The sequence below is a fragment of the Mustela nigripes genome, chromosome 1 (genome assembly GCF_022355385.1).
Source record: "Mustela nigripes isolate SB6536 chromosome 1, MUSNIG.SB6536, whole genome shotgun sequence".
In the NCBI taxonomy this organism is placed as follows: domain Eukaryota; kingdom Metazoa; phylum Chordata; class Mammalia; order Carnivora; family Mustelidae; genus Mustela; species Mustela nigripes.
Window position 1 is genome coordinate 152748936 of NC_081557.1, and position 21453 is coordinate 152770388.

The 21453-nt window shown below is 41.8% G+C and overlaps 1 protein-coding gene across 1 annotated transcript in view; it reads left to right on the plus strand.

The window, feature by feature from the left end:
- HERC3 (HECT and RLD domain containing E3 ubiquitin protein ligase 3) overlaps positions 1-21453 on the plus strand; it is a 123582-nt gene that overhangs the window by 5652 nt on the left and 96477 nt on the right. The window contains exon 3 of the mRNA XM_059375833.1: positions 7164-7431. Coding sequence (XP_059231816.1) covers positions 7206-7431 — 226 coding nt within the window. The 5' untranslated portion in view covers positions 7164-7205. The remainder of the gene's footprint in view (positions 1-7163; positions 7432-21453) is intronic.

Below are 21453 nucleotides of genomic sequence, written 5' to 3' on the forward strand. Positions count from 1 at the left end.
AGGGCCTGCAGAGCACTAAAGCCTTGGGCATTGCCTTTTCCCGCTGTTGAAAAAGAGCCCCCTTTCCCCCATACATCATGCAGGTAATGTCTTCTAAGCTTATTTGAAACGACGCTTATCCCTATTATGAATGAGATTAAAAGTTCTGCCCGAGTGTCATTTAGGTTTCAGTGACTTTCAGACAAGGAATAAGAATCAGTCATTAGGCTGCTGTGTGCCTGGTTTGATTAATAAGACAAAGTTTAAGAATTACAGTTTATCTTTTAGCACTTACCTTACTAGGACTAATAAAAAGAGCTTTATCTACTCCCACTCCACCCCCCACCCAGAATTTGAAAGAGTAGACATGCAAAAAACTTTCTCCTAGCAACCTGGAATCCCCTTCATCAACGTTAGGACAGATGGTGGTTTGTGCTGCTTTGCTGTAGCATGATTTGGTGGAACACAGCTAATGCTAACCGCGGGGAGGATGAAAGGAGTCATACCCCTAGCCCCTTTTGCGGGCTGTCCTGTTTGCTGAGGGCCTCGGGGAAGAGTACAAGGCCTAGGGAGGTACAGGTACAGCAGTTGACATTTACTCCTCACTGAGTCCTGTGTGTTGGGCATCATGCTAAGCGCTCTTCTCCCCATTTTAGAGACAGGAGACAGGAAACAGTGGCTAAATATCTTCTCCAAGGCTTTACTGCTAGCATGTAGTTAATTCAGGCTTGAACCTTAGTCCTTTTGACCCTTAAACCCTGCTGAGATTATCCTGAATCTTTTACCAAAAATAGATGAGGAGAAGGGCTGGGAAAAGTACCAGGTGAGACATAGAGGGAACAGAACGTCTTCCTTCCTTTTGCTTTGTGACCGGGAGATCAGGCAGGAAAAGGAGGGGCTGGGACTGCAGTGGCTGGCGTAGGTGCCGAGCCAGAGTGCAGTCCCGGGTTCTTCTGCAGCACTGCTCGTAACTGTGTGTTCTGGAAGGAGGGAGAAGATTCCACTCCTCCAGGAGCAAGGGAGAGACAGTGAGTGAGGAAAAATAGGTGCAAAATGGCAAGTGATGAGGAACACTGCTGAAGCTAGACTTTAAATTCACGGATGCCAGTCGCCACTAGAGCTGCGGGTTCTTCCAGAGTATACTTTTAAGTGAAAGCGAGATTAACGGCTGGTTTCTGCACCGCCCTGAACTTCTCTCCTGAAAGCTAGATGATTTTAGTGCCTCCTGCTAGAGGTTTGGCAGAGCTTCATGATGACCTAGATCACATTTCTAATTAGGATTTTTAATCCATTCATGGGAATACATTTTATTTGTGGTTCCTCGTTTGTTACTCTTCCTAGTAAGTAGTTGTTATTTGACTACTTGAAAATTCCATTACTGTAACTCAGGTGGGGAGGATTTTTGATGTTTTCTTGAATAACAGTTCTAGTTGTCTTTTTTGAAATAAATGGTAGTTGAATCAGGCTGAGGCCACACATCAGACGGCTTCCTCAGGCTTGCAGCTGGCCAGAGCACCGAGAGCTCAGCTGCTTCTCAAGGACCGACTCGTGCCAAACAAACTTACAAGAAGCTAATACATCCAGGATGCCAAATTGATAATGAGAAGTAGAATGCCAGGAAGACTGGGACACTTGGGTCAGCTGATCACGGTGTTCTTTCCCCATAGTGGAAGCTGCCTTGGAAACCAAGTTATTTCAGGTTGCTTGTTAATCATGGAATCTACGTAAGGCAAGTGGCTGGGTGAATTTAATGACTAACGTTACGGAGTCCTATCTACCCACCTCCACTCTTGGGCAGTGATTACTTAGCATTTCACCCTTTCCCTCTGCATGGTGCTGGAGACATTGGGAAGTTCTGACCCCTTGGCTACTTCCTTATTTTCTAGGTTCCTTATTAGATGACATAATGGTCATTAGCATAGACTCTGGGCTTCAATCCTAATTCTGCCATTGCCTAGTTGTGTGAATTAGTCAAGACCCTTCATTCTTTTTTTCTTTTTCTTTACCTTTATCCTTTTGTTTTGTTTTGTTTGTTTTGTTTTTGGTTCCCCTTCTTTTCATTTATAAGTTAAACATGATAATAGCAGCACCTACCTCACAGAAGTGAAATAAGTTAGTATCTATGAAGCACAGAGCAAAAGTGCCAGACTCAGAGTCAGCTCAAATTAAGTCTTACCTACTGTTATTAAAAATAATGTAATTATTAATATTATCGGTCAGGACTTTTTAAAATTTCAAATGACAGAAATCTAATTTGAACAAATCTTATTTATTTATTTGATAGAGAGAGACATGGCTAGAGAGGGAATACAAGCAGGAGGAGTGGGAGAGGGAGAAGCAGGCTCCCCACTGAGCGGGGAGCCCGATGTGGCCCCATCCCAGGACCCTGGGACCGTGACATTAGGGGAAGGCAGACGCCCAATGACTGAGCCACTCAGGTGCCCCAATTTGAACAAATCTTAAATAAACAAAAAAGGGAGATTCCACTATCTACCGTTGATTTTCGTTGTTTGTGGTAGTTACTTTCCACAAAGCCGCTGCAAACACTGAATTCATGAGTACTGAGCTATGGCTTCTCTAGAGATATGGGGTAAGTGAGGTTCCTGCTAAGAGCCTCTGCTTAGTGGGTCCATGTATAACCTCATTTTGTGTGTGTTTTATGTGCATTTCTCTTTAGGCACCTAAGTTATTTATGTATATATTTTTCTTTTCTTTTTTTTTAACAAATGATCAGTTTGTATACAAGTGATCTATCTATCTATCTATCTATCTATATATACATATATATATAAACATTTACAAATTATATATATATTTATAAATGATCAATTGTAGACAATATTTCTTTATGACAAAACACTAGCCAAGAGAGTTTTTAGCATTTTTCAGATCCTTGGTAATGTGATGGTGTTTCCTTTGGCCCCCAACCTGCCAGCAGTGCTGTCTACCACACATGCTGCTCATCTCATGAATCCCCAGATTCAGCTACTTTTCCATCTTCTCTGTGGCTTCCATGTGCACTCTATGGGTTACAGTAGCACTTTGCGCAACCACTGTGTGTAGAGATCAGTGAATGCCTTCTTCCTTTCCTTAGATACATCCCACGCTTGATGGAGTATCATTGAACTCACAGCCACTAGCAGTGTCCCTCAAGCTCGAGCGAAGCTTGTCTAACCCATGTGTTTTCTCTCTGAGCTATAGCACAGCCTTCCTGGACTTAGGAACACTGGGCAGCTCCAGTGCTGTGCTTGGGGGCATTCTAAATAGCAAAATCACCAAAAAAACTATAAAAACCTGAAAAGTGTGGCACAAAATAGATGGCAGAAAGACCACATCTTTACAGTATGAGAGTTGAAACGAGAAGGCAGAGCATCCTCTTGTTCGACTTCGGCTGGGAACGTGCACCTGGGTGACACACGGTGACCGGTGCCCCGATCTGAGAATGGCTGCAGAGGTGCTCCAGGTATTGCTCGTGGATTACAAATACGTTGAGTGAGTAGGTAGATTCGCGTGCATGGAGTCCACGAATAACGAACAGCTGCAGCTAGGAAGAGGGAAGGGGGTGGTCCTGTCACCAGGCAAGGGGGGATCCCCCTCTAAGGAACAGTACTGGGACTCGTTCTGTCTCTTGTGTTTGAAACTCTGGCTGGGAGAGTCGTAATGTCTCAAAGGCATCCTCGTGTGGCAGGGACAGAGCTTCCAGCAGCTTCTGTCATCCTTCAGAGGCAAATGGCAGTCTTCCTTTAGAGTTCAGTGACTCTGATCCTATCCCTGAACCAATCACAATGGCTCAGGGGGCATTGGTTTGCTGCGGTCATGTCTTGTGGTTTACAGGTGGCCTTCTCTGGCTTGGTGGGGGTCATGTGTATGGCTTATAGGGTTTTTTTTTTTTTCATTTATTGGGGTGCCTGGGTGGCTCCCCTGGGTGGGTTAAGCCTCTGCCTTCGGCTCAGGTCATGGTCTCAGGGCCCTGGGATCAAGCCCCGCATGGGGCTCTCTGCTCTCCCTTCCTCTCTCTCTCTGCCTGCCTCTCTGCCTACTTGTGATCTCTGTCTGTCAAATAAATAAATAAAATCTTTAAAAAAAAATTATTTATTTATTTGAAACAGAGAGAGAGACCCGGGCCAAAGGCAGAGGCCCAACCCACTGAGCTATCCAGGCACCCCTGGTTTTTTAAAAACATTTTATTCATCTATTTATTTGATGGAGAACACGAACAAGTAGAGGGAGCAGCAGAGAGGGAGGGAGAAGCAGGGAGAAGCTCAATCCCAGGATCCCGGGATCATGACCCGAGCCAGCAGCAGCCACTTAACTGAGTGAGCCAGCCTCCTGCCCCTGGAGTGGTGTTCTTTGATTGGCTTGGCCAATCTTATCCTTGTGCAAGAGAGCAGTGAATTTTTGTTACTAGGTGAAGAGGGACTTGGATAAGAAAAAGCAGTTGATAACACCCTTGAGGAATATTTTTTAAACCTTTCTTATTCAGAAAGATTGCGTCACATTGAGTTGCAGCTTTATTTTAGGTTAAGTGGTTTTCAGCCATGTGCCTTCCCCTGTTTGATGAGTAGTGTTCCTTGTATGAATATACTATAATCTGTTTATCCAGCTTCCTGTTGATGAACATTTGGGTTTCTGCCATTTTTGTTTAGTATGAATAAAGCTGCTGCGAGCATTGTTTGTAGATCTTCTTGCAGACATATAATAATAGCTTCTTGATGTCATATTTTTAGATGCACTTTTTGTACTTGGCTGGTTAAGGGGATGGCTTAATGCTACAGCTGCCCAGTCTCAGCCATTATCTTTTAATTCTGACTAGTTTCACTCTTAGAGGGCAACTTTATTTTCAACTTTGCAGGGCATCCTGTATTGTATCCTGACGACAGTTAGTTGTTCTGCAAGTAATTTTTGTGTCCTTGCCCCTGTAGGTGACTGGTAAATCTGCTTGGGTAGTGTGCAACCCAGTGGAGAAGACTGTGGAAATTGGCCTCAGGCCTAGATTCGAAGCCTGGTTCTGGCGCCTTCTAGCTGTGTGACCTTGAGCATGCTTCTCAGTCTCTCTGAGGCTTGCTTTACCTGAAAATGAAGCTAAAAATAGTACTAATGGCACACGATTGTTGTGAGGATGAAATAATATAAAATGCTTATTAGCACAGCGACTGTTGTGTAGTAAGCTCTATGATGCTGCTTAGGTAATTATTGGTAGGCGGGATAAGGTGAATTCATGAAACATTAAAAATGATGAGCGAAGTTAGTTGGGAAAATTAAATTATGAAAAGATTATGTGATTTTGCTGGTCTTTTAACATGTATATCCTACCCCCCCACCCCAGCTTGTGTTTCATCTTATGTCCCTTTGTAATTAACTCAAAGAATAACAGTTAAGCTGAATGTCCTTTTAGTTCGAGAGTCTAGACAAGGTATAAAAATCTTGGGAATAAACAGAACTTTGTGATTAAGAAAGTATCTTGAGATTCAGTTTTATATTTATTTTGAGTTTTCCATACCTTTCCTGAAAGCCTTAGGAGTTCAAAGAATAAGTCAGATAACATTACTATAGGTAGCCAAATAATATTCTCCTGTATGGAAGTACCCCATTTTGTTGATCCATTCCTCAATTGATAGGTATTTGGGTTTATTCTTGCCTTTTGGTATTACGAGTAATGCTGCTATGAACACTTGTATACTATTTTTTTTTTTTTAAGATTTATTTGAGGGGCGCCTGGGTGGCTCAGTGGGTTAAGCCACTGCCTTCGGCTCAGGTCATGATCTCAGGGTCCTGGGATCAAGTCTCGCATCGGGCTCTCTGCTCAGGGGGGAGCCTGCTTCCCTCTCTCTCTCTCTGCCTGCCTCTCCGACTCTTGTGATTTCTTTCTGTCAAATAAATAAATAAAAATCTTAAAAAAAAAATTAAAAAAATCTTTAAAAAAAAATAAAAAAAAAAGATTTATTTGCGAGAGAGCGAAAAAGAGCATGCATGCACTAGAGGATCAAGCAGACTCCCTGCTGAGCAGGGAGCCTGACACTGGACTCAGCCTCAGGAACCTGAGATCACGACCTGAGCCAAAGTCAGACGTTTTACTGACTGAGCCACCCAGGTCCCCCTTCTGGGCAAGTTCTTGTGTGGACATATGTTTGCAGTTCTCTTGGCTATACACCTAGGAATGAAATTGCCAGATCATATGGTAGCTATATATTTAGGCTTTTGACAAAGTGCCAGAATATTCTCCAAAGGACCAGCACATTTTTTACGTTCCTCCCAGCAACCTAGAAGTCTCTCGTTTCTCCACATGCTCACCAACATTTGTTATTATCTGTCCTTTTGATTATAGCCATTCTAGTGAATGTGAACTGGTAGAGAGCAATGAGATTTGGGTTTTGTTTATATTGAAAGGGAAGTATAAATTTCTAAAAGGTGGGGAAACTTTGGACTGGAGTCAGCAGCGATCAGCCAAGAGTTGATTGAGTAGCTGCAAAAGCGAAGAGGTCTCTTATACTGGGGTCCCTAATTAAGGGAGTTAAAATCTGGCTGAAGAGTTAAGATACAGAGAAAGTCTCCAATCAAGGCAAGACAGAGGTTGTGTCAGAGGGATGCAGGCCACCTGTGGCTGGAATGACCCCTAGAGGGTTTTAGGTAGGAAGTGAAGCTTGACTCAGAGCCACAAGGATGAATAAGAAGAAATGACAGAGAAGATAACATTTTTTTCTTCATTTTTTGTTTATGTTTCAAGTGGTGAATTATTACTATCCAGGCTAACCTAAAGGAGTTAATTAGTTCAAAAAATTTCAAAACATGAAATAAGCAGAAAACTCAAAAGGAGCACGGTGAAATGACAGGATGAAGTTAGTAGGATAATTTCCAGACTGTTATTGCCATAATGGTTTGCAAATAATGTTTTAGTGATTCTCCTGTACTTGGAGTTTCTTATCAGCGATCTAAAAGTCACATTCTGTCTGTGTTCACTATTCATTTATACAAACAAAATTTGTTTAGAAATTTTTTTAAACTCCCACTGAAACACAAAAATAGTATCATTACTGTAAATATTTTCCATGATATGAATATGTATTATTTTGAGATGCAAGGTATCTGAAGAATATTAAGAGGAGGTTTTTTTTTTTAAGTGATTATATTTATTACTTAAAAGTGATTTTCTCTGACCCGTTTTTTTCTTTAACCTTTTTTTACAGAACTCTCTTCTAGGCTACATGACTCCCTGAAGGATCAGAACAATGTTATGTTGGGGATATTGGTCTCTGGGCCAACCTGGGATCAGTACCAACCTGCAGGGGATTGTGGCCGAGCCACAAGTGTGTGGATTTATATCCGATAGAAGCGTCAAGGAAGTGGCCTGTGGAGGAAACCACTCCGTGTTCCTGCTGGAGGATGGGGAAGTTTACACCTGCGGTTTGAACACTAAGGGGCAGCTGGGCCACGAGAGGGAAGGAAATAAGCCAGGTGAGCATGCCTAGTCTGCCTCCATGATTGGTGAGAAAGCTGAGAGTGGGTTGAAGATCACCTACCCAGTCGATTACCTGCACCTCCCTGGTGCAGGGATCCTTACCGTGTGGAACTTTTGTGTTCAAATCAAGTCTTTTTGTGTGATATCCTTTTTTGTCTTATTAGATAACGTATAGAATATCATTGGCCAGGGGAGGGAGGTTGATGAGTTAGTTCAGAGTTAGAGAAGGATTTTCCCCAGTAATCGAATGCTACGACAGTATGATCATTTTGTGGATTTGTAACCCTCACACAGTCAACATCAGAAACGTTTTCCCTGATTGCATATTCACTCACCAGTTTTTGGCAACACACTTTCCGGTAGCATTGTGGGATGAGCACTGTGCTGGGTATGAAGAGATAGGTGAATGGGAGGTGGTTATGGTGTGGCTGTAGGAATTCCCCATGGAAGGATGTGTGAGGTAAGTTGAAGACTATGCTGGAAGGAGCCAGGGAGCAGGACCCATTCTGCCTTCGGGGGTCAAGTAAGAGGCACAGTTGGACTTTAGCAAGTGTGTGTGTATGCATGCCTTTGGCAGGAACACCCAGTTATTGCTCACACCTGAGTGTACCCTGGGACTTTTTTTTTTAAAGGCATAGCTGTCAAGGTGCCATCCTTGTTGAGGGAATGTTGAATAGTGTGGCAAGATGTGATGGAAGGTGCAAGGGGCTGTACATATAGGGTCTGTCCAGTGATTTTATTTTCTTCCCACTTTTTCTGTGTGAGTTTGACCTTCAGTATAGATGTAGCAAGAATTTATGAGGTACTTTCTCGTCTTGGATTTTTGGAAGGGGTGGTGATGATGTTGAAATGGGTCTCCCTTTGGTGAGAAATGATAAGGAAGTGTGTTCAGTTGTGGCCGTGTTGTGTTTTTTACACTAATGTGGGTGTGTGTCATTTTGTTGTTACTTGTTATCTTTTTTATTCAATCCAAATCAAGTGAACGTACAGAAGCTTGATATCAAGAACAGCCTTGATATTTTTTTTTCTAGATAATTTTACTCTTTTGTGTTTGTCTAGGAGGGTCAGTTTGGCATCAGGATGAGCTCAGTTTTTTCCATGACACATTGTCTTTCTCCTTTCTCATATTTATTTCCTCCCATAGCAAGTGGCTGTGTTCCATAATTCACCTGCCCAAATGTCAGTATTAATTTATAAATTTGTAATTTGACCATTGGATAAAGGGCTGTAGGGCTTTTTTTTTTTTTTTTAAAGATTTTATTTATTTATTTGACAGAGAGAGACAGAGCCAGAGAGGGAACACAAATTTGGGGAGTGGGAGAGGGAGAAGCAGGTTTTCTGTTGAGCAGGAAGCCTGATGCGGGGCTCCATCCCAGGACCCCGGGATCACAACCTGAGCCGAAGGCAGACGCTTAATGACTGAGCCATTTGGGCACCCCCAGAGAGCTAATCTTAAGCAAAATTATGAAGTATGTGAAGTATGATTTGTGGGCTCCTTCCCCATTCTTTGCCTCAAGGTTCCCTCATTGGAGCCCTCCCTAAGACATCCCATCAGGCCTACTCACCTGGAGCAAATCTCAATGTTCTGTCAGGGCTTTATGGGCCCTGGGCTCTTAGGATTTCAAGGAAGGAGTTTGTAGCATGGGCCGTATGTTTGTACACCTTTATATGTACAATGTACCTGATGCTACCACTTTTTCAATGTTAGTAGATTCTGTTATTCATTAAAATAAAAATTCGATAATGGTGCTGCCAATTCCTAATTGAATTAATAATTCTTATCCATTATGTGTTTTACCAATGAACATAAAAGTATAATATGTGGGAAAGTTTTTTGATTTCTAAAAATGGTTTTCTTTTTGGAAAAGAGTAAAAACTAAAGCCTTCTTTCCCTTCCCTCTGTTAAAACTCACATGAAGTTCCTATTCTTGCCCCAAGTGAGAGCAGGAATCTAACCATTAATGCCTAGAGAGGGATTAATGGCAAGTCACATTCCCAGAGCTCACTTCTTCCTGTGGGAATGCGAATGTTCAGCCAGGACTTAGAGGCTTTTAAGGCCCATTTCATACCAATGATCCTCAAAGGGTTTGTCCTCACCATGGCCAGCCTCGGAGGGAGGATTTTGGGGACCAGGAGGAGATCTTTCCAGGACTGCAGAGATGACGCAGTTAGGGTGGACTCTGGAGTCAGGCAAAGCTGGTGTAGGTGTTACCGGTCTCTGACTGAGTTTCTGAGCTCAGTTCCCTTTCCTGTAAAAGGAGACTCACTCCCTGTTGTAATGTAGCTCTTGACGCAGTAGATTCAAATCATAAAGACAACTCAGCAAAGCTACCAGTGCCTGTGAGGGCTGCCCTGCTTCCCCTTCCTGTCTGTCTGCTCTGTGACTCTGCCCTCTGTGGCGGCCTCCCCCACCCCACCTTTGTCTTAGAACCTGGGGTGAGAGGATCTGACCTGGGGTGGCTGGTTAGAAAGGAAACAAAAAGCTTGCAGTCCAATGATGGCAAGGACCCGTGGGAGGCACCATGGTGAACGCATCTCAGTGCGATGCGACATTGTTCCGGAGGAGCCTCCTGACAGCTCCGTGGAGCTGGTGGTGGGTGGTCTGTGGGCTCTGGGAGTGAGTGAGCAGGAGCAGTCCCTGCTCTTGCCTGCACACTGGGTCAGGCCAATTCCTGAGCCTGCAGCCGCTCCCTGTAGGCAAGGCTGAGTGATTGCAAGAGACTTGAGCTAGAGGTGCGTGGAGAAAGAAGGCTTTTGGATTCAGCCACAGAATCCAGCCCATGCTTGTAATCTAAATTTGTAATAAGCAAGGTCCTAGTGTAAATAACAGTAGATTCCAGAAACTTCTGTTGTTGGTTAAGCTTGTCTGTTAGTTATAAACTCCATAGCAGCTGTGGAATAGTTCTTCTTTGAATGGAAAGATTATGTGGGTGGGCACCTCCCTCTCTTTTAACTTTTTTTTGTTGGTAGGTGTGTTCTAAATTGGGGACTGTTTGGGTTTATTTTTAATGACTGGAAAAAAGAGAATGAGCTTGTTTTCTCCATGTGTTTATTGAGAACTGTGACCTGGAGAGCCACTAGGCAGAGAGGGGAAGTCAGTGACAGACCCTTTTTCAGGCAGCCACTGCTGGCCCCAGCCTGCAGAAATGCTACTGCCAAGGAACCTCCGTGCTGTTTGGGGAGGGAACGTGATAGAAGACCACTTTCTCAGGACACTTCTGGGGACAGTGGGCAGGTTTATGATTTCAATTCCACACCATTGCCCAGACCAAAGGACTTTGTAGGGTGAAGGATTAAAGAGAGTGAGGGGGAAGGAAAGGTGGAAGAAGATGGGGTAGGGGATGCACCGGGATGATGGGATGAGACTCTTCTGTCGGAACATGTTCCTTGAGGGGCACCTGGGTGGCTTAGTTGTTAAGCGTCTGCCTTGGGCTCAGGTCATGATCCCAGGGTCCTAGGATTAGGCCCCACATCAAGCCCCGACATCAGGCTCCCTGCTCGGTGGGAAGCCTGCGTCTCCCTCCCTGTGTCTCTCTGTGTTGGATAAATAAATTAAATCTTAAAAAAAAAAAAAAAAAAAAAAAAAAGAACATGCGCCTTGAGTCTGTCCTGCTGGTGGTTCAGCTTGTACACACTGTCTCTAATTGTCATGGTTGCAAGGGACACAAACTCATTTTTTGAGGAGGAATCCTATACCTGTGACATAGCAGTGGTAAAGCACTCCACAGTGATTTTAAAGGGTTTCTTTTTTTTCTCGAGAACATGTAATAGTTACCTATTGCTTTTGCTGTTCCCGAGGCTACTGTGCTTTTCTTGTCGCCTCATTTCTCTTATTTCTTAGTACTTACGTGACCACCTTCCTGTGTGTATCCTGTGTGTGATGAAGAGAGGGCATTTCAAGGACACAGCAAATCCTGAAACTCCTGGATATGAAGTTCTGAGATTTTCCCAGTGTGTTGGGCAGCCGGGGATTCTAGCTTAGTTGTCTCTGTGACGCATTCATTTGTGCTTTGGCCAAAGGCAAAGAGCCCTGTGATTCCCAGAAGCATTTTTTATGGGCAGAATTTCAATGTCCCATCTAAATTCAATGTCCCACTTAAAAAAAAACAAAACCAAAAACCAGTTGAATTATAACTGTTCTGTATGACTTTTCTCACCCTCATTCTCCGCATCACATTGTGATTATCAACCTTACCTCTCCTCCCAAATCAGGGATAAGTTTCAGTGATGAAGGGCATTGTGGGATTATTACTAATTTCCTCATGTTTTTGCCCATGAATTCATCTTCTAATTTCTGACAATATAGAGTCACAGAATTACAGGAAGACTTGTGTGCCTCCCCTTCTTTTTAAATTTTTAATTTTTTCCCCCTTCTTAAGAAAGCAAGCAAAACATGAGTTTTTTCCCCCCAAATTATGATATTTTTGTAAGTAAAGTGACTAAACTATAACTGAACATTAAGCACATCTTGAAATATTTTTTGAACTAAAATAGAAATTGGTTGCCCGTAGGAGAAAAATTCAAGAATTTTACCTTTGTTTACTCTGCTTCTCTTATTCCTACCCAGCCACATTGTCAGCACTGTATTCTTCAGACAAACCCACAGGTCTCCTCTCTTCATGCATACTCAGATTTTTCATACGGGGATTTTAGCTTCAGCTAATCCTTATGTTATTCGGGATATCTGCATTTATGTAAACCTCTTCCAGCCTTTCTTTCTGTTTTGAGTAGGCAAGAACTATGGTAGGTGCAATTATTTCATCTAACTTCACAATGTTAAATTTTTCAAATTCTGCATTGACATTCTGGGAAGCCTTTTCATAGGAAACCTCAAAGGTAACCATTTATAAGCAGACTTTAACATTTCTGTGCAACCGGGTTTGATTCCTGTCTATGATTCATTCCTTTTTTCCTTGCAGGCAATTTAATCCAATTCACATTCACATTTTGTATTCAAACTAAGCATTTCCATAATGCCCATTCCCATATGTAACAGCTCTCCCACTGTTTGATAAATGAGGTTTATAAAGCGGAATATCTCAAAAGTGTCAATTTCCAGAGCTGTGGTTGCAGCTAACCCTGGTAGAAGTAACACTTTCAACTAGTTTATCAAGTTCCTCTCGGGCATCTGAAGGACGTGGTAACTCGGTCATATTGATCAGCTTTTGGGGAAAAGCAAACTAGCTGAGTTGGAAGGAAAGGGAAGCCACCCTGTAATGACTTCCCATTACTGAAGTGCCTGTTTCTTCCGGCATGACTCAGAAATAAAAGGCAGAAGGTGCCATAGGAAATGTTCCTATCTCAACACTGTCTTGTTAGGAACCCCATCCCTTTCTCATTAGGAGTGGCAGGTGGTCCAGGAGGCTGTGAAAACCTTTCTGATGATGATGATGACGATGGCGGTGGAAGTAATCAAACCCTATGGGATGTGGTGACTTCCTTTTAGCTGAGTGGACAGCTTTCTAGTTCAGAGGCCTGGAACTCAGGAGCCAATGTCATTCAATAATTTTTATTTTCTGGGGTGGGTCATCAAAATTTACTTTTTCCTGTCTGTACTCAGCCTAGTTTCTTTTTCTTTCTCTCTCTCTCTCTCTCTTTTTTTTGTCAGCCTACTTTCTTTAAATATACCTGAAAGTTTTAGAAAGTACATACTTATTAATGAGCATATTCTTTATTTTTTAAGATTTTAAAAATTTTAATTGTTTGACAGAGCGTGAGCACACAAGCAGGGGGAGCAGAAGGTAGAGGGAGAAGCAGTCTCCTCGCTGAGCAGGGAGGCTGATGGGGGTCTCTCTATCCCAGGATCCTGGGATCATGACCTGAGCCCCAAGGCAGCTGCTTAACTGACTGAGTCACCCGGGCACCTCGGCATATTCTTTAATGTGAGGTGTTATTTGTGACTTTTAAAAATTTGCATGTTACTTTTAACTAACAGTGGTTTGCATTGTGATAAAAGAGATTGAGTTCATTTGTTAATTTAGAAATGGTTAACTATAGGTATTATAATCTCTCTTCCTCTGGATGAGCTTGACATTTTTAAGCTGATTAATCCTCATTATAGTTCTATAAAGTAGGTCAGTATTATATCATCCCAGGTATAGTAAAGGAGAACAGGAAAGGGAGTTGAGTTTCAGTTTTGCTTGGGTGCTGACAGTTTGGTTTTAGTAATCGTAGAATTTTGCTGGCTGCTTGGAAGAAAACAATAGAATTTTATTCTTAAAATTGTTTCTCTTGTTTACTTTTAATCTCCCCTCATTCCTTACAAAAGAAACAAAAGGGTAGAAACTGGGCTGCCAAGAAGCTTGTGTACTTGCATTTATTGGTTAAATGCCAGATATACTCAGGGTATTTTGATTAAAGGTATAGAGAAACAATTAATTCCCTTTTCATCTTTAAAACCATCAGGTGACTGCCAGCCAGTTCTTTTATGCTCTTTTGACTGCCAGATATCTGGGGGAAAAACACACATGATCATTCATATCTCAGGCTGATATATTTTATTTTGCCTTGCAATTTGCCTCTTGTTCTTTATTCCTTTATTTCCTTGAATTACTTCTTATCATTCAGTCATTGATTCAGCTGATATTTACTGAGTGACTAGACTACTAGGTTCCTCATTTGTTGCCGTTACTGTCAGAACACACTGCATTTTAATTAATTAATTAATTAAGAACACACTGCATTTAGTGCGGATCCTACCCGTTGGGAGTTTACAGGCTAGGTGGGGATGTAAAATGTGTTCCTGTTGTTCCTGTAAAAATTACATGATCCCGTTCATTGTGTGTGGAGCGAATGACCAGGGTCCTAAGTGTGTCCAAATGGGAGTTGTAGTGAAGAGTCAGGTTTGAGTCAGGTCACCCACAGTGCTACATTCACGTTTCTTACGGTTGCTATCTTTTACAACCACGCACATACAAAGTTCAAGTTTATCTTATGTTTGTGAGCTTGTGGGAGGAGGGAAATCTAGCCGTCGGAGAAGGGGCAGTTTTCAGAATGGTGTCATTCTCCAGGGATTTTTCATGACGTTAGTGGGTCAGTCCAGCCTTTGCTTCTGAATTTTTGTGTTACAGTAACAATTTTGTCATTTTGATGATCTCTGGTATACCTTGGTGGTCTGTGAGCTTGATGGGTCTAGGATAGGTAGAGTGTTTTTGGAAAATTTATCAGTCTGGATGCTATATGTTTATTTAGCTGGTATTTTACAGTTCTTCAGGAGCTACTGGAATCTGAGTAAATACCCTTCCATAGCATGTAATGTTGATGTCTTTGGTAATTCTCCAGCAGATACACTGTCCCCTGTCCTTGTGGATTTTGGATTAGTTTTTCACTCATTTTAAGACATGTCTTGCAATTTCTTTACAATTATTAGATGACTCATAGTAGTTGAAGTTGCTATTGTGAGTGATTTTAATTTGGAGTGTTAGCTAATTATGGGAGACAGTCTAATGAGTAAGAGCATGGACTCTCGACCAAGCTTCAATATTGTAATCCTGGCTTTGCCAGTTACTGGTTGTGTGATTCTGGGAAAGTTGCTTAACATCTCTGTGTCCCGGTTTTCTTAGTCATAAAGCATGGATAATAATATCTACATAATAGGATTTCGTCAGGATTTAATAAGTTTATCTCAGGTGTTTGGAATAGTGCCTGGCCTGAAGTTAGGACTCATGTGCTCTCAGTAGTTGTAGTAGTTTGTGGTAACATCTTTCCCTGTAATGTTTTTGATCTTAGTATTCTAGCGTATTAAATTAATAAATTCATTACATATATATATACCTAAAAACGAGTACTTTGATTACTTTTTTAGTAATCACTATAGGATTTGATGAATGGCCTATACATACAGGGGAGGAAGATGCTATAAACCAGGGTCATTAAGAGAAGCTACACACATTATGCTAATTTTTGTATTTTGAGTTTTCAAGGATAGTCTTTATTTTCAACTTTTTGGGGTCTTTTACTTTAGGTCCTAAGAAAAAGACCTTGCATATATATTGGGCACTGTATAAAAATGGGCTATCCACATATGGACATATATACATACATGTTCTCTTTATGCCATGGTTAACATTGCCTCCAGCATTCTGATCCAAAATTGCAAAGGGAAGTAAAGTGAATTAGGCCCCTGTGGACATTACAGTACACTAAGGCTTACTGTGTGATGCTCCTACAGGACTAGAAGTGGTTTGGCAACAGCTAGCCAGGTGATTTGATATTGCCACAGTTCCGGAAAATAGGGTGCAACTGATTTATGCTGAGCCCACCTGAATTCTGGGTGTGATTACTTTAGGCTTCTTGTTCTCTTTGATGGAGGTAGATCTTTGAGCAGGGATACAAATGATGTGAAAGAAGGTAAGTGGCTTTCCTTTCTGCATTCTGCGATTGCCTAAGAAGAAATCTCTTTGGAGTCTGAACCTGTCTGACCCTGGCTTTTTTTTTTTTTAAGTGGGCCTGTGTGTATGGCCAGGATGCTTTCAGCTGCAAGTAACAGAATACTAAGCTACATTTCTGCAGGAACAATGAGTAAAACGTAGGCTCTCTTTATAGAAAGTTCTAGGATTGGTTAAAGTAGCACAAGGACACTGCCAGGCTTGCAGGTGCCTGCTGTCTTTTTGTTCTGCCATTTTCAGTCTGTTTTCCTTCTTCCTTGGGCTTTTCCCTTCATGGTCATTAGGTGACTGCCGCAGTTCCAGGCATCACATTCTCACACAGCTGTATTCAAAGGCAGACGGGAAGGGGAGTTTTCTTTTGTGTCACCTTTCAAAAATGGGGAAAACCTTGCCTAGGACCCCCTTGCATACACCCTCCTTTGTCTCATGGGCGTGGCCTGGGGTATGGGCCTACCATAGACTAGTCACTGGTGTGCCTCAGTTAGTGAAATAGGAACTATCAGTTTGGCATAGTCAAGTGTCATTTCCTAGGACTGGGGAGGAGCCCAGCAGCCCTAAAGGTTCTAGTGCAAGGAGAAAGTGGGTGATGGCTAATGGGTAAGCAACAAGAGAGAAGGCCGATTTCATATTGTGTGCAATCTAGGCTCTTTGACACCTTAAAGTGGAATCATGGCATCTTCCTTTTGCTCATATTCTCATCTGTAGTTCCTTTCATGAAATCAACAGCAACACCTTAACTTTGGCCGTGAACAAAACTGATGGCTGTCATTATGAGGCAATGATTTGGTGGTGTTTAGTATATATGACACGGAATTGGGTATTTCTTTTTTTTTTTTTTTTAAGATTTTATTTATTTATTTGACAGAGAGAGATCACAAGCAGGCAGAGAGGCAGGCAGAGAGAGAAGAGGGAGCAGCCTCCCCACTGAGCAGAGAGCCCGATGCAGGGATCAATCCCAGGACCCTGGGATCATGACCTGAGCTAAAGGCAGAGGCTTAACCCACTGAGCCACCCAAGTGCCCCGGAATTGTGTATTTCTTAAGAGTATCTTAGTTTTGTATTTAGGTGCTAATGCATGGTAGGTACATAGGGTAGGAAATGTGTTAAATAAATACAGGTCTCATAGGTTTTACTATTTGGTTATGTTGCTGTGTTCTGTATGGATTCTGGGAGATTTCTGGGGTTTGGTCAGTAAAGATCAGAATGATCTTTATTTAAAGAAGATCACAGAATTTTAAGGATGGAGGATAAAAGAGTGACTTGAATGATCAATAATTCCATTTATGAGGCTTCACAGAACTAATATTGGATTTAGTATCACACAGCAGAACTTCTATATAGGGAGCTACAATAGACTCGGCTACTTCAGCTCAGTAAGCTTTATCAGTTTAACCCATTTTTTTTTTTTAAAGATTTTTATTTATTTGTGAGAGAGAGAGAAGAAACACGCAGGGAGAGGGGCAGAGGGAGAAGCAGGCTTCCCACAGGGAGCCTGATCCCATGATGTAGGACTCCATCCCTGGACCCTGGGATCATGACCTGAGCTGAAGGGAGAAGGTTATAACTAACTGAGTCACCCAGGCGTCCCCAGTTTAACCCATTTTTAGAAAGACTGCCAAGATCATGAGTGTCCTGAGAACAGTGCCTTTAGCAAGTAGTACCATCTGGGTCATGAATCAGGCATTCGTCAACCAAATTTAAAATCATGCAGTAATGCAAACACTAAAGTATAGCCTTTCCCATACCTCCCAGCCCTTACCACCACCCCTTACCCCAGGGGTAAGTACATTTCCAGGTGACTGTGAATATCCATTTGTTAATAGAATTGATACACATACTTTCCAGTGACAGTTCTTTTTTTTTTTTTTTTTTTTAAACCAAATGTGTAGGTATGAGTTTATGTATATGGAAGGGGTGGATGGATGGGGGTGGAATATTGTAGTGATGCGGAGTTATGCTCCTTGCCAATTCTCTAGCTCACTGATGTGATTTAAGGTCTTTTGGGTCTGATTTATAGCCTGCATTTATCCCCAAGTGCTTTATCAGCAAGGGTCTGCTTTGCCAATATGTTGTTTTTTGGATGCCATCATTAGCCTGTTGTATGGAAAGTTTTATTTTCTTTCTTTTGATATTTTTCTCCGTTGATACTCTATCAGCTATTGAAATGAAAACATTTGCAGTGGACTCAGACTTTCAAAGGAATATGATTTACTTCGTTAAAATTCAAGAGTGAGAACTTTCCATGAGGTCTAGTCACAATAGCATCTCAGCTGTCAACTCTTTGGGGAGTTGTACATGTTGCTATAGGAAGAAAGTTATAAGGCTCTTTTTTTCCCTCTTAAGGTGACAACACTAACAGTGACTATATTTCTTGTGCTGTACTTTTCATCGCCGTGACTTATTCGTTCTGTAACTGGAAGCCTATACTGCCTACTCCCCTTCTCCCATTTTGCCTACTGTCCCCACCCCCCTTCCCTCTGGCAACCACCAGTTCTCTGTATTTATGGATCTGGTTCTGTTTTTTTGTTTTTTCTTGTTTGTTCATTTGTTTTTTAGATTCCACATATAAATGAAATAATATTTGTCTTTCTCTGAATTATTTGACTTAGTACAATACCCTCTAGGTCCATCCATGTGGTCATAAATAGCAAGATCTCATTCTTAGGGCTGAGTAATATTTTACTATATGCGTATACACCACATCTTCTTTATCCATTTATCTATCAATGGATACTTGGGGTGCTTTCACATCTTGGCTATTGTAAATAATGCTACAGGACACATAGGGGAACGTATGGCTTTTCTAATTAGTGTTCTTGTTTTCTTTGGGTAAATACCTACTAGTGAAATGAATGAAATTTTTGTTTTTAATTTTTTTGAGGTGCCTCTGTACCATTTTCCATAGTGGCTGCACCAATTTCAGGCTTTTATTTTTTTTCTAACCTCTTTTCAAAGTCATATTAATGAGAGCTTGCAGAGAATTCTTAACCATTTAAAGAATCTGTTTCCCACTTGGCATGGATTTGTGTTTAATGTCCTTTATCACGTGAGAAGACTTTTTCACTGATTGGTTGCATCGACCTAGTGCTGTATGGATAGTGCTGATCGTGGTTGAACAGATTGAGCTGAATGAGACGGCAAGTTCTCCGTTTTGCCTCTACGCAGAGGCTATGGGACACAACAATCAAAGTAGCAGAAGAGCATGGGGCTCATTATGGCCTTAGACGCAACTTCCCTGGTTTCTTTTAAGGAGTTGTGGGCTGCTTGCTGATGGGCTGCTGTAGGTCTCCTCCAGCCCAGCTGAAAGTAAGAATATTGGCCACCAGGAGAAGAGAAAGGAAAGGTAGGAAAAGTGAAGCTCGCAGTCATGCTGAGCTCAGCAGGAGGCACAAGTGAACTGCTCTTTTTCTTCACCCGGAGGAAAGAATGCTGAGGTAATTATGGAATGTTTTTGTTTGTTTACTGTGGGGTGGCACATGGTAGAGGTGCCCCAAACCGGCTAGTCATTCATGGGGAGTTGGAAGTTCTTGTGTGGTGTCATTCTGCGTGTTAGCCCATGCTTTCCCCCTCTTTCCGTTTTTTGTTCTTCACTGAAGATCATTTCTGAAGCACAGAAGCTTTGGTATTTAGTATTTCCATGTGGAGACATTAGTGGTGAACAGTATATGAGTATACATTTTCTGGCTATTTTATGCTTTCCTTTTGGTCACTGCATATAATTCAGATCGACTGGATGCCTCTCTCTTTACATTCTAGCTTGTCGTAAAGCATTGGCTGTCTTCTTATATGGAAAAGGACTCATCTATAGGCTTTGTAAAGCTTCGCAAATAGCTACTTTTTATATTTATAAACTGACATAAGGTGATTAGGAGTAGAAAGGGGTGGGCCAGGCCCCAGAGAGTAGTAAGTGATATTTCTTTTTCCCCGACTGTTCTGTCTCTCTGTGTCTCTGTGTCTGTCTCTCTCTCTCTCTCTCTCTCTCTCACACACACACACACACACGTGCATCAGGAGCACAGGTTGAAGGTGGGGAGAGTGCTAGTACACTTCACCTGGGATTGGGCAGGACCATTGGACCCATAGAATTTCTTTCTCTGGTCACTGTATGAGCTCAAGAAGAAACCAAACTCCTAGTCCGTTTCTTCACTGCCCATCCTTTTGGTAAATCACTTTATGAATTAGCATTTACCAGCCTTGATTTAGATGTTTAGGGTCAGAAAAACACTATTTCAAATTTGTCCACAGTTTAAATGTGCCATTGACTTTGGCAGTGTTTCAGCTAAACAGAGCTGTCTAGAGACCTTCTTAGGACTGACCCTCAAGTGTCAGTGTTGGGGGTGGTAGTGGTATCAGGCTTCAGTGCATATGGATGAAACCAACCAGTGACAGCTCTGGGACAAGAAAGACTGGAGGGAGCCCAAGACTCCAATGAATTCTTCTTGGTTCTAGTTTAAGTGCCTCCTCTCTGTCCCTAGCCCTGGACTGGTTGTCATCATGACCAGACCAGAGCCACAAATCTAGAAGCCGCTGTCGGTCATCCTTCGCTTCTGTTGTTCCTCTTCCCTTATGGAATTCTTGACTTGGAATTTTGTATGTCTCAGCCTTGTGTAATTTGCATGTTTATATTAAGGATGAAGGCACTTTACACTTTTAGGCAGAATTTATTTTTGGTCAAGATTGCGTGGTTGCCCAGGTGAGTGGGGCATATGATACCAGAGCATTTCAGTGGGAAAGGATAGTTTAACTAAATAAGTGGTGTTGATATAGTTGGCTGTTTATCTGCAAATAGACCCAGACCCCCTAGCTCCTTCCTTAGTCAAAAGTAACTTCTAGATGTATGAAGGACGTAAATGTAAAAAGTAAAACTATGAAAATGATAGACAAAAATTAGGGGGATGTGTTTAGAATTGGGGGTTCTAAAGTGAGACAGGTGGTCCAGAAACCACAAAGGAAATGATTGACAGATTTGCATGAAATTAAATTTTTTTTCTGTGATATAAGGCATTCATGAACAAAACCAAAAGGTGAATCTAGACTGAGAGTAATCATGCCATGAATTGCCAGATGAAAGTTTCGTATCTCAAATATAACAGAGCATCTTCAAGTTGTTAAGAAAAAGATAAGCAACCCTGTCATAAAATGGACATTTTACAGAGAAGCACTTACAAATAGCCAATGAATAGATGCAGATATGTTCAGGGAAATGAAGATTAAAATGAGATACCATTTTTTTTCATCCATATGATTGGCAAAAAATTTCAGAGAGTAATATTCACTGCTCACCAGTATTGGAAAACGGGCGCTATCCTGTGCCTGTTGAGAGAGTGTGGGCTGCTGCAGTCTTTTTGTAAATCAGCTTGCTGTATTTAGTAAAATTTAAAATGGTTATACCTTTTGAATAAGCAGTTCTATTTTTAAGCTTCCTTACACAAATAAAAATGCTAATCTATAGCAGAAGGAACTATTTCTAAGGATGCTTACTGCAGCAGTCTCTCAGTGGCAGAGTAATGGAAACAGCTTTCTCATACTTGAGGGAAGAGGTTGAAGAAATCAAATGGACAGTCACAAGTTCAGGCTTTAGGTGCCGTCTTTATACCATTGACCCACAGGCCCACAAATTATTTCCAGCCT